Raw genomic sequence first — 11,436 nt, forward strand, 5'->3', positions numbered from 1 at the left:
AATTTTCTACGTCTCTAGTGTCCTGATGAGTGGCTTCTTCAAATTGCATGTGGCATCAAGGTATTGTGCCTTACCTTTATATATTTTGTTTGTACTACAAATAAGATTTTGATTTTGATTCCTACTTTCTGGTATAACATAAAACTTTCTGCTTGTGGCATAATCAGTGTGTTAATGACTAGAAAAATCAGCTTATATTAGGCTTGCCTCAAAATGATATTTATGCACTAAATGGGGCAATTCAAGCAAATCTTGAGTTGATAATTTTAATTTCTTTTGNANACTATTGTGCTTGTACCGGTTCTTCCACTAGGGGTTTTGNAGNTTGGTTCATTTGAAGAGGTACGTATATATAGTATTTGAATCCTGACCCAGACAGGCTGTGGCTTTTACAATTAAAATGGTACCCTAATGCATGCATATTTATTACTCTTGTCTACAAATTCTTACAATCTTGTCCCCCACCATAAATTTTGGATTTCTGTTTTGAAAAAAGATCTTGAATTTTGTATTTGATTCCTCCTTTAAAGTGGTGAACTTTAGATGATAAAATATGTTGAGCTATAACAGTGGATTTTGGTCTATTTCACCCATTTTGCATATCTGCTATGNCTCCTTTTGAGGTGTTTCCTTCTGCACCCTGTAAATTTCTTTGGCGCCTTTCATGCATTTTAAAATCCTATTCATAGGTGAACATAAGGAGTGTCCACGAAGCTGTAGTGATTGGTGCTGCTTTGTCTNTGTCATCTTCTGCATTTGTCCTACAGGTATCTGTTTGTATAATTTGTTCACCTTGTTTGCATGAAAGACATGATGTTGATGCTGATGTATCTATTTATACTTTAATGGAAACTTTGTTGGCAATAGTTTGTAAATATGTTTCTTTGATCATTAAATANTTCGAATATTGAGATATCACCATCATGATGCTATTGATAACCATCACTATATGTGTCTTACATCTTCAATAATCATGCTATGCAAGATGATGCATCCATCTTAGTATATTCATATTAAATAGTACTAACNGCTACAATTTAGACAGTAAAATTGATGGCAAATAAATAGGACTAAAGCTTAAATCGATGGCAATCATAGGGATCAAATAAATAGTTTCAAACACACCAGACTATACAATTTGCAAATNATTCTTGTTCTCTGTATCAAACCCAATATTCTTCTCATTTAATCTCCTTTGTCTTTTCCAATGGTTCAAAAACAGAAAAATACACAAACAAATTATTTAGGGCTAATCATGAAAACCTTTGGCATATCATCTGCAGGGTAATAGTTATTTGCTAGATGCTTTAAAACCTTGCTAAAAGAACTTCTTATCAATTACTTTCCACTAAACTAAAATCTCTCGTACTACCAAAATGATAATCATACCAGACAAGTCTAAAACAGTCTCCACATTGTGGTTAATGCACTGGACAGAAAACATATCTACAAGCCCTTCAAGTTCCCTTCCTAAATCAAATTTTGCATCTTCTAGGACCAGTTTTCCAGATTCCACCTAAAGTATTTATAGTGTTAGGAAACTTTTGGCAGCAGTGCAGAGGTAAAGGGTTGAACAAGATTGTTTGGCCAATGTGTCACCTTACTCAGATCCAAGATGTTGTTAAGAAGACGGAGCAGANCAGAGCATTTTCTTATTTGAGTCACGGTTGAATATTGTTCATTTGTGAGACAGTCATGAGATATGAGAATGTCAAGCAACCCGATTACTGCTGCCATACGTGGTTGGTGTGTTGCAATACAAACCAAGCCTAGGGGTCGCATTGAGTCAAATGATGTTGAAGACGATATCCCTTTCCAAGTTGATGAAATGACACATGGAAATGAAATTATTGAAGTTGAAGGTGTATCTGCATTGCAAGACTTCGATGGTGATGATGAAGAGTTAGAAGGACAGGTACAAGAACATGAAGAAGAANGAGAAGAACAAGATGAAGAACAAGACGACGATGAAGAAGAACTTCAAGATGACGAAGAAGATGATGATGAAGATGATGATGATGACTATGATGATCANAGTGACGCATCAAACAACGATGACAATGAGGATGATGAAGACGATTGAATTAATGAAATGCTTGTATTTTGACATTTCTATGATTCACAATTATATAATATTAAATCATTTATTAAATACAAATTGTCTACTTTGCGTTTAATTGTCTATTATTTATTTATATATTTTAAATTACAGTAATGTCAGGACAGGAGCCTTCACGTCCTGACAAGGGCAAGACGGTAAAAAAGGCTAGGAAGGCGAAGTACGTTGTTAGAGTTCCNAAGGAGATACCATTCTCCAATGCCAGAGCTCGACCAGATGTTGGATGCTCACGTCGACCACCACCCTCTTCTACGATGCCCACACCTTCTGTCGGGCCCACACCTTCTACTATAGGGCCCACTCCTTCTACTATAGGGCCCACTCCTTCTACTATAGGGCCCACTCCTTCTACTATAGGGCCCACTCCTTCTACTATAGGGCCCACACCTCCTACTGTAGTGCCTACTCCTTCAGTGGTAGGGCAAACACCATATATTCATCCCTCTTCTATCCCCACACCACCTTCTATACCATCTCCAGATGTACATCAGCCATCTGCTGATGTTGCTGATGTTGCTGATTCTGCTGATACTGCTGATTTGGATGATCCTGCTCCTCATGATCGACCATTCATTGAGCCGTGCGGAAAAGGGTAATACCATATATTCTTCTTAGTCTTGTATTTTGCATTAAATTGTTGATCTTACTATGTTTGTACATTCATAACTTTCTTACATTCATATTTCAGGTTTCTTCCTTCTAGAGTTGCTTCACAGGCCATCACTAGGACTATTAAGCAACAATTTCTGCAGCCTTGGGCATCATGGGGAGTAATCTCTGACGACGATAAAAAGCTATTTTGGGAGAGATTTAAGGTAAAACCATGTCTTACTTAATCATCTTGCATCACCATATTCAAATAGGAATTTCATTTGCTTTATTTTAACATTATCTATTGTAACAGCAAAAGGTACAGTGGGCAGCTGAGCATGAAACACAAATTCACAAAAACTTTAACATGAAAGCATCTCACCGATTATCAGAAATGTTTAGAGATGCCCGGCTCGCAGGACAACGCCCTTATTGGGTGGGGGAGCACATATGGAATTCATTGTTGGCGCATTGGAATACGCCACANTATCGCATTAAATGTGCTACCGCCCAGAAAAATAGGGCATCAGAAAAAGGTGGTGCACTGCATACTGGAGGATCCATCACCACACATGAACATGCGATTCGTATGGTAAAAATCTTGATTCTTTTCTTATCAATAACTCAATAATATCATGTACTTTGAAATTAATATATATATGTGTCATTCATATGTTTTAAATTATTACAGGCAGCGGCGCTTGGACGGGCTGTTCATGTTGATGAAGTCTTTACACAGACTCATATTCGCAAGGGGACTGGTGAATATGTCGATGAGAGGTCTCGCAAGACCATTGTAAGTAAACTTTTTAACAACATTCAATTTTGTACTCTTTTTTCACACTTTCAAATTAATGTTACTGATGTTTTCTATCTTATTTAACAGGAAGATTTTTCTGCGAGATTGACACAGGCAACACCAGAGGGGGGATCTGGTGCTGATGAAGAAATGATCAGGACCCAATGNTGGGTTGATACAGTCGGGGGAAAAAAGAAAGGACGACTGTATGGGGTAGGGCAACTTGCCTCTCATTATAGTGCTGGAAGAGGAGGCATATTCAGACATCAACCATCTACCTCTACCACATTTGACCCCAACAATGTCGTCAGCAAAGATGCTTATGATTCACTTTTAGCCAGATTTGAAAATCTGGAAAATCTGGTTAGGACATTGGTTCCTCAGCAAGGACATACCGCCCCATCATCATCCCAGCAGCCTCCTTTCCAGACCACGGTTGTGCAAGACGAAGATAGTGATGATTCTGATGATCGTGATGATCCTAATCCTGATGGTTATCATAGGTTTTGATATTTAGGAACTTTAGGAAAAAAATTTAGTTAGGTTTTACTTATCAAACTTTGAAGTTAGTATTTTAGTATCAAACTTTGTTTTGCATTTTAAACTTAGAAATTTGGGTTTGCATTTTAAACTTTGTTTTGAAACTTATCATCTTTGGAAACTTAGAATGATTGAAGTTTTCTTGATGAATGTTGAATGATTACATTTGAATTGATGTTGTCTGGATAAATTGCTGTTTAGGATTGTTGATTATTCATTTGCAGGTTTTGGGTTTAATAGAGAAGCAAATCGGCTTAAAAAATGACTGCCAAAATTACAGACGGCCTCCAGGCCGTCGTTAACACACTTTCGAACAGCGTTACCGAGGGCCTCATGGCCTTCGGTATTACCCACGGCCTTGTGGCCTTCGGTATTACCCACGGCCTCTGGCCTTCGGTATTACCGAGGGCTTTTAGGCCGTCGGTAATACCGAGGGCCAAAAGGCCGTCGGTAAAGTTTCCGACAAGCAAATTACCGACGGGTTTGTAGCCGTCGACAGGCCGTCGGTAAGGTGGGTTTACCGACGGCTTTTGGTCCGTACCGAGGGCTTTTGGCCCTCGGTAAATCCCTTCTTTTTTGTAGTAATTGAAAATATACTTTGGCTAATACTGAGAACACCAACAAATTAATTGAGACTTTATATAGATTAACTTGATAATCTAAGACAATAATTAATTGAACAATAATATTTAGATAACCAATGAGGAATCCTATTTTGAAAATGTAAGGGAATCAATCTATTTTCATTATTATTATTTTTATCTCTTTTTATCTTTTTTATTCTATTTCTTTCCGTAAGAAAAGAAGTATCTTGTTGCTTAACACCAAGAGGAGAGTGAATTGGTGATCAATAAAAGAAATTGTTTTTTCAATCTTTTTGAAAACTTAGAATGATCTTTAATCTTTCTTGGAATTTAAGCAATACAGCGAATGCAATGAAAGTAAAAGGGATAAGGAAAGAAATATAAACACAAGGTTTATACTTGTTCGACCTCAATGCCTACATCTAGTGTCCTTTCAATCAACCTGAGATTGAAAGCTAATTGCATTATAAAGATTTGAGTTTTTACAACAAAGTTTTACATAGACCACCTCTCGAATGTAAACACCTCTCTAACTCACTAATCTAATATAGCCAATAACAAAACCCTACAGCAAGAACAATCCCCTCTTGTAATCACCCTTTGGGAACCCCTCAAAGTCCAAAGAACTCTACGCTCTTCTTCCTCGTCGAATGCACAAGAAACAATACAATCCAAGATTGCTAAAATCAAAATTTGATCAATCAAGAGTACACCTCAGTAGTGAAGTAGTTGATCAACAGTGAAAACCCAAATATGTTCTTCAAGAAACCTTCAAGATTATCAACTTCTATGTATCTTGTTTCTTGGAGTGTCTCAGCACACCTGTATCACTTTTCTCACTTCACAAATATCAAATATGAAAGTTTAGAATGACCAATCCATGTAAGTGTAATGTGCAATGCATCAATTTATAGTTTTTTCATAACAAACGCAATATAATCGATTACTATAATAATGTAATCGGTTACATATGTAACAAAGTTACACCAGAAAAACATTCAAACAGATTTAATAGATTAAGCTCATAACGTAATCGATTTAATATATCATGTAAGTCAAAACTCACTAAAATATGACCGTTGAAACAATTAAGACTTTTCAACTAACAGTTTTCAAAGTATAACAAACTTAATTGATTACATAAAACGTGTAATCGATTAAGTACAACACTTAAGAATTTTGAAAACATTTTCAAAGCAAAACTCATCACAGCACAATCCGAAAAGATGTATTGCAAAGACACGAGTTTGAATCGATCTTACTCTTAATGTAATCGGTTAAAACTTGTAGCTTGCATCAGTTTAAGCAAATGAATATCTAATGAACTTAATTGATTACATAATTTCTATAATTGATTACTTCATACAGATAATATATTGTGCAAGTGAGTTTCACACATCAAAGTATGAGTATGCATACAACATATGTAAACACATGTATAATCATTGTAAGTATGAAAATCAACCAATTCATACACAATATGTTGCATTCATGGAAACATATGTATTATCAACATCAAGAGAAACTACATGTGTTGTCATCATCAAAAACAAAAACCATATAAGGAGATGGGTTTAACATTCACATTGCTCCCCCTATCTGCACTTTCTATCATTATTATTTTGTTATTCAATCTTTTATTTATTTTATTTATATTTATTTTTTGTATTATTTTTATTTTGTTTGACTAATCCTTTTGTATAGTTTTTATAAGAATTAATTTGTTGAAAATCAATTTCGTGTTCGTTGGGAGACAACTTAGGGGTTACCTTGTCCTTTCTATTTTGTTCACTATTATCTTTACAATACTGAAGTTGCTATCGTTAAGGAGTATTAATTGATCATGTCAACGAAAGTGTTATCAGCATGTATTATGACTTATGATTTATGCATGAAAAAGCTTTTAAGTAGTTAGTGAAGCTTAATTTTATGTTACCACCTTGGTAGGCTCGAGTGCTGCATCTGTAGGCTTAACTTGTGTTATTGTCTAGGTAGGCTTGGATGCCACATTTACATGCTTAACTTGTGCTTTTGTCTAGGTAGGCTTAGGTTTGAATTTGCAAGCTTGTGTTATCGTCTAGGTAAGCTTGGGTATTGCATTTGAAAGATTAACTTTTGTTATTGTCTAGGTAAGCTTGGGTGTCACATTTGCAGGCTTAACTTATGTTATCCTTTAGGTAAGCTCGAGTGTTGCGTTTGTGAGCTTGTGTGATTGTCTAAGTTTAGGTGTTGTGTTTGTTGTAACACCCTAATTTTCGGGATGTCACTAAAATGCGCTAAAATTAAAAATTTCGCAATTGAGAATAATTTCTCAAAGAAATTAAATCCAATTAATTTTTGCAACTCAAATATTCAAATCCAATTGTCTGCAAGTACATAAATCTGTAAAAATTCATTAAGGAAATAACGACATAGATTTTATAAAATCCCTGCTGAAAGTTTACCCCATCTCTCACACATTTATTCAACACTGGCATATTTGCATCTGCTCTTGTATAACAATAACTTTATATGATCATCGCAACACACACACATACACAAACATGTATGGGTGAGCTAACCGAATAAACATCAATACAGTAATACATCATTTATATTCAGTAATTTAGTCCCTACCACATTCCTATCACACTAAATAGCATCAACACACAATAAGACTACAAATAGCTATACAATGACAAGTCATACATTCCCTTAAAAGGAATCCTTATCAACCCATTAGCTCTACACAATCTATCAATTAAAGGAAACTCGTGCTAATACCAACCATCTATGTAAATGTATGCCTTCTTTCAAACCTCATGATACCATTTTTGTTTTCCAAAATAGAACAATTTAAGTGGTCCTCCACCACAGCTTCGGACCTATCGCCTCTGCTCCTCAAGTTTCTCACATCAGCTTTAAACTTAGCATGAGTCGAAACCCTACGGGCGAGACATCTGTCCCTTTCTAGCCCCTCATAAAAGGAAAGGGCAGAACTCAAATCTGAATCCCTTCCACCGCCTCTTAAAGACGAAGAGATCCACCTTTCTACCTCCTCGCAAGAAAAAAGGTGACTACCTTTCTACCCCCTCGAAAGAGGAAAGGTACAACCCCGGATTATCGAAGTATAGCTAGAAGACATACTCAAAACATACCCACCATCACACCACATGGTTGGTTCAACATTGTGACTCTCTCATTAAGCTAAACAATTGTCATGGAAAACCATTGTCGCTCTTCTTGTAACCCATTCTCTACCTTGGCCTCGCACAGGCGTAGAGGACCTCTTTCCACTACCTTGCACAGGCGAAAGAGGGACTCTAACTTTAAGAGTATCACCGCTACCGTACTAGATCACTTCCTACTCTTGAACAAGTCAAGAGTAGTCCTCTTAGTATCCCACAACTCACAATTCTCTCACAAAAATCTATATAATCTCTATCTAGTCCCAAACTCACTCCAAACTAGTATATTCATGTTACTAGGTGAAATATTCAATCAAACAATCTAGACAACTTCTAAATAACTTAGGTAGCATCACATAAATTGATGTAATAAGCTCCTAACAACCCATGCATCACACAAATTGATGTAATCAACACCATATGAATCTGAAACTCGCATCCAGACCTATATTCACTCATTCAGTAGTACAAAGCCACCCAAACATCTAATTTCATATTAAACCACACAGCAAAAGATTTAATCTAAATTGATACTTGAAACAAAACTTAAACAAACAGACATCAACATATATCTAGACATATCATCATCAGTATACTTAAAAATTTACACCTTATCATACTAGGACTCAACAACCATACCATTCCAACCTTTTCCAAGTATTACAAATATTCACCCTTACTCATACCACTATGTACAACCTAATTCATTAACCTCAAAGCAGCAAAGGTTATATTGTTTCCAATCAACCGTTACTCTAGTTAGTACCATATAAACACATCAATAGCATATCACCTATCAAGTTATAATTCACCAAAGCAAGCATTTCATCAAACAAGTCTTAAAGTGTAGTCTGTTAATTGAAGGAATAGCATGACAACATAACAAACTTCTTTCAATTCATCATAACTAATCGTGAACACGTTCTCCTCAATTTCTTTCATAATTACAATATTAAAACCCTTAAACATCAAACTCGAACAAGATTTACCAGTTCATATCATTCAGCAACAAACATAAACAATGTAAGCAAGGTTAGCTCCCCAAACCTAGTTCTAGCTCTTCTCACGGTCAAAACCCTAACACCAAAAACATTTAGGCCTCTATTGCCCTTTACTCACCTTCACGCTCTCTCGCTCTCGCAATTCCATCTCGCTTCTTTTCTCCTTCTCCTTCCTTATCTAGCCACTAAGAACCATCGTCATGTTGACGAAAAACCCACCCCTAAAGTCGCGAAGAAAATTCCCCTTTCACTCTCGGTATCGCCTTCTCCCTCTCGCAATAGGATTCTTAAAAAGTTTGATCACTCCCTCCAATTCCCAACTCTCACTCATGGTTGTTTCCGCCACTAACTATGCACGTTAAGGATTTGGTATTGAAGGCTCTCCCTTCCTTTCTCTCTTGTGTCGTGAATAACTCTCATAACCCTAATCTTCACGGCAAATAAAAAAAAAAAGGTAAAGGTAACTCTCATCGTAGGCAAAAAGAAAAATAATAAAACCCTTTTGTTGCCTCACTGGTTCGAACACTTACCCTCAACACCCAAACACACAGCTTACACCATTAGGCTACCAATTTAGTTCTTATTACAATGTCATTTAATAAATATTTAAATACAACTTTAATGCACTGTTAAGACCTCAGCAAGTGTACCGAATCGTATCAAGTAATAATAAGTGGTAAGACCAAGTATCGTTTTCCTAGGAGACTCATGGCACTAAACAATTGCTTAATTGCTTAACTAATCATGAATAAAAAAGTATTTTGTGAGTTTTTGAATACAATAAAAATAAACATGATAAAAAAATGTAAAATGTGATCAGTTGAAGCGAAACACAAGAATGAATGGATGATATTGAAAATATGAGATGAGTATGTTGTTGGGGTTTAGATTTCACCGTCCTTACTCTCATGCATATAAGAATTCATCTTCTTCATTTAATTGTTAATGTCACTCTCTAAATTACTTAAAACCCGATCCCTCAACGAAGAAATCCTATCCTTAATTACTAGACCACAATCCCTTGCATCCCTAATAATTAGTTCTGCATTACGAACAGAAGCTTAAGACAACCAAACCCCCTATCCCCATCCCTGGGCAATATTGCTTTTGGGAGAAATTCTCCAGATCTTGGTTCCTAGGTATTTCCCAATAACAAAGAATACCATAAATTCATGCCATGGATGATCAAAACCTAACACACATAGAGCAAAGGAGAAAATCTCTAACAATTAATGAAAGAAGCATATAATAAATTAGAACAAATTGAAATACATGAGAGTTTAGAGGTTATGTTGAGATTATTGATAAGGAAAGAACTAGTTTAGCTAAACGTTACAATCTCACAGTGCTTATGGTTTTTGATGATGACAACACATTATTAATAACACATGTACTGATATGTGTTACATGTTCAAAATTTTCTTGTGTATGAGTTCTTGAAGAACATGTTTGTGTTGATTATGTCTATGTGTGCATATTCACTATTTTTTACATGAGATATCATTTGTGATTGCATAACATATGTTAGAAAAGAAAACCATATGCACTTGGTTGAACTTATATTGTGTGGCAAAACTGCAAGTTTTAAGTTGACTTCATTATGAAGCAAGTCGATTAAAACTCGTGACTTTGCACAAATTTTAAAAAACAGTCCTATGTGTATTTTTTGCAAAGAAAGATTTTCAAAATTTCATTGAAGTGACATAGTCGACTGTATGCGCAAGCTACTCGACTTAGTTAGTTATGTTTTGAATTTCTATTGATGCTTGTGAACTATAATGGCTATATTTTGTTTCTTTGACCAAGCATTAATTACTATTCAATTGAATTAAATGTGTAATCAATTTGGTTGATCTGACTGCTACTATATGATATAACTGTCTTAACTGTCTAACTGAAGTCGACTTTATTAGTAATGAAGTCGACTATGGGAGCGTCTGTTTAACAAAAATATAAATAGATGTGATTCTGTATTCTGCAGAGACTTTGGTTATTCTAACATTTTCATTCTATTGTTTCAGATTTTGATCTCTGTGATAAGCTCCAAGAACTAATCAAGAAGACCGTGGAGATCTTTCTTTGATAGTTGCTTAAAGAGCAAGGTTGTCGTGCTGAAAGAAAGACTTGATCATACTGCACATTGAGGTGTTCTGGAAACGTGATCATCTACTTCTCTCAATCTTGTGAAGATTGTGGTTGCCTTGTTGTGATTACAGGAAGATGACGTGCTGCGTTCTGGGAACTTTGAGGATTTTTCAAAGTTGACAAAGACTTTTGTAGCCTTTTCTTTTGGTGCTTTCTCTGTCCTTTCTAGGTTCCAACTCCTTAGTACTTTAACTCCTCTTCCAAATCATTCCAATTTCCTACAAAATCAAGGGAATTAGTGATAAAAATCATAAGTTCTAACCTCAACTCTCATTATTAACAAAATAGACTCAAACCAAGAGATTAAGCAAGTTTCTAAGTCAAAAAGGGTTCATTTAGTATCAAAATTCAATCACATATAATGGTGAAATCAACCGTTGTCACGCACGTGCTAAATAAAACGCATTTATAAAACTAACCACATTATTTGCACCGCCTAAGATTCGAACATGTGACCTTAAACTCCCCACAACAAACTCTTACCAATTAA

General features: G+C 35.6%; 2 protein-coding genes and 1 long non-coding RNA gene across 3 annotated transcripts; 2 read left to right on the top strand and 1 right to left on the bottom strand.

The window, feature by feature from the left end:
- Positions 1–1,262: 1,262 nt before the first annotated feature.
- Positions 1,263–1,712, bottom strand: LOC106753500. The gene is made up of 3 exons (XR_001375223.2): positions 1,600–1,712; positions 1,390–1,516; positions 1,263–1,277 (listed from the first exon to the last, which is right to left on the bottom strand). It is a non-coding gene; the product is annotated as an uncharacterized LOC106753500 (long non-coding RNA).
- A 502-nt stretch (positions 1,713–2,214) lies between these two features.
- LOC111241066 (vegetative cell wall protein gp1-like) lies at positions 2,215–2,955 on the top strand. Its single transcript, XM_022777539.1, has 2 exons — positions 2,215–2,711; positions 2,808–2,955. Exons 1-2 carry the CDS (start codon positions 2,215–2,217, stop codon positions 2,953–2,955), a joined length of 645 nt encoding a protein of 214 aa, XP_022633260.1.
- Positions 2,574–4,036, top strand: LOC106753482. Its single transcript, XM_014635300.2, has 4 exons — positions 2,574–2,711; positions 2,808–3,302; positions 3,402–3,506; positions 3,597–4,036. The coding sequence occupies exons 2-4, from the start codon at positions 3,078–3,080 to the stop codon at positions 4,017–4,019; spliced, it is 753 nt and encodes a 250-aa protein (XP_014490786.1). The 5' UTR covers positions 2,574–2,711; positions 2,808–3,077; the 3' UTR covers positions 4,020–4,036.
- The last annotated feature ends 7,400 nt before the right edge of the window (positions 4,037–11,436 follow it).

This window comes from Vigna radiata, unplaced genomic scaffold (genome assembly GCF_000741045.1).
Source record: "Vigna radiata var. radiata cultivar VC1973A unplaced genomic scaffold, Vradiata_ver6 scaffold_131, whole genome shotgun sequence".
In the NCBI taxonomy this organism is placed as follows: domain Eukaryota; kingdom Viridiplantae; phylum Streptophyta; class Magnoliopsida; order Fabales; family Fabaceae; genus Vigna; species Vigna radiata.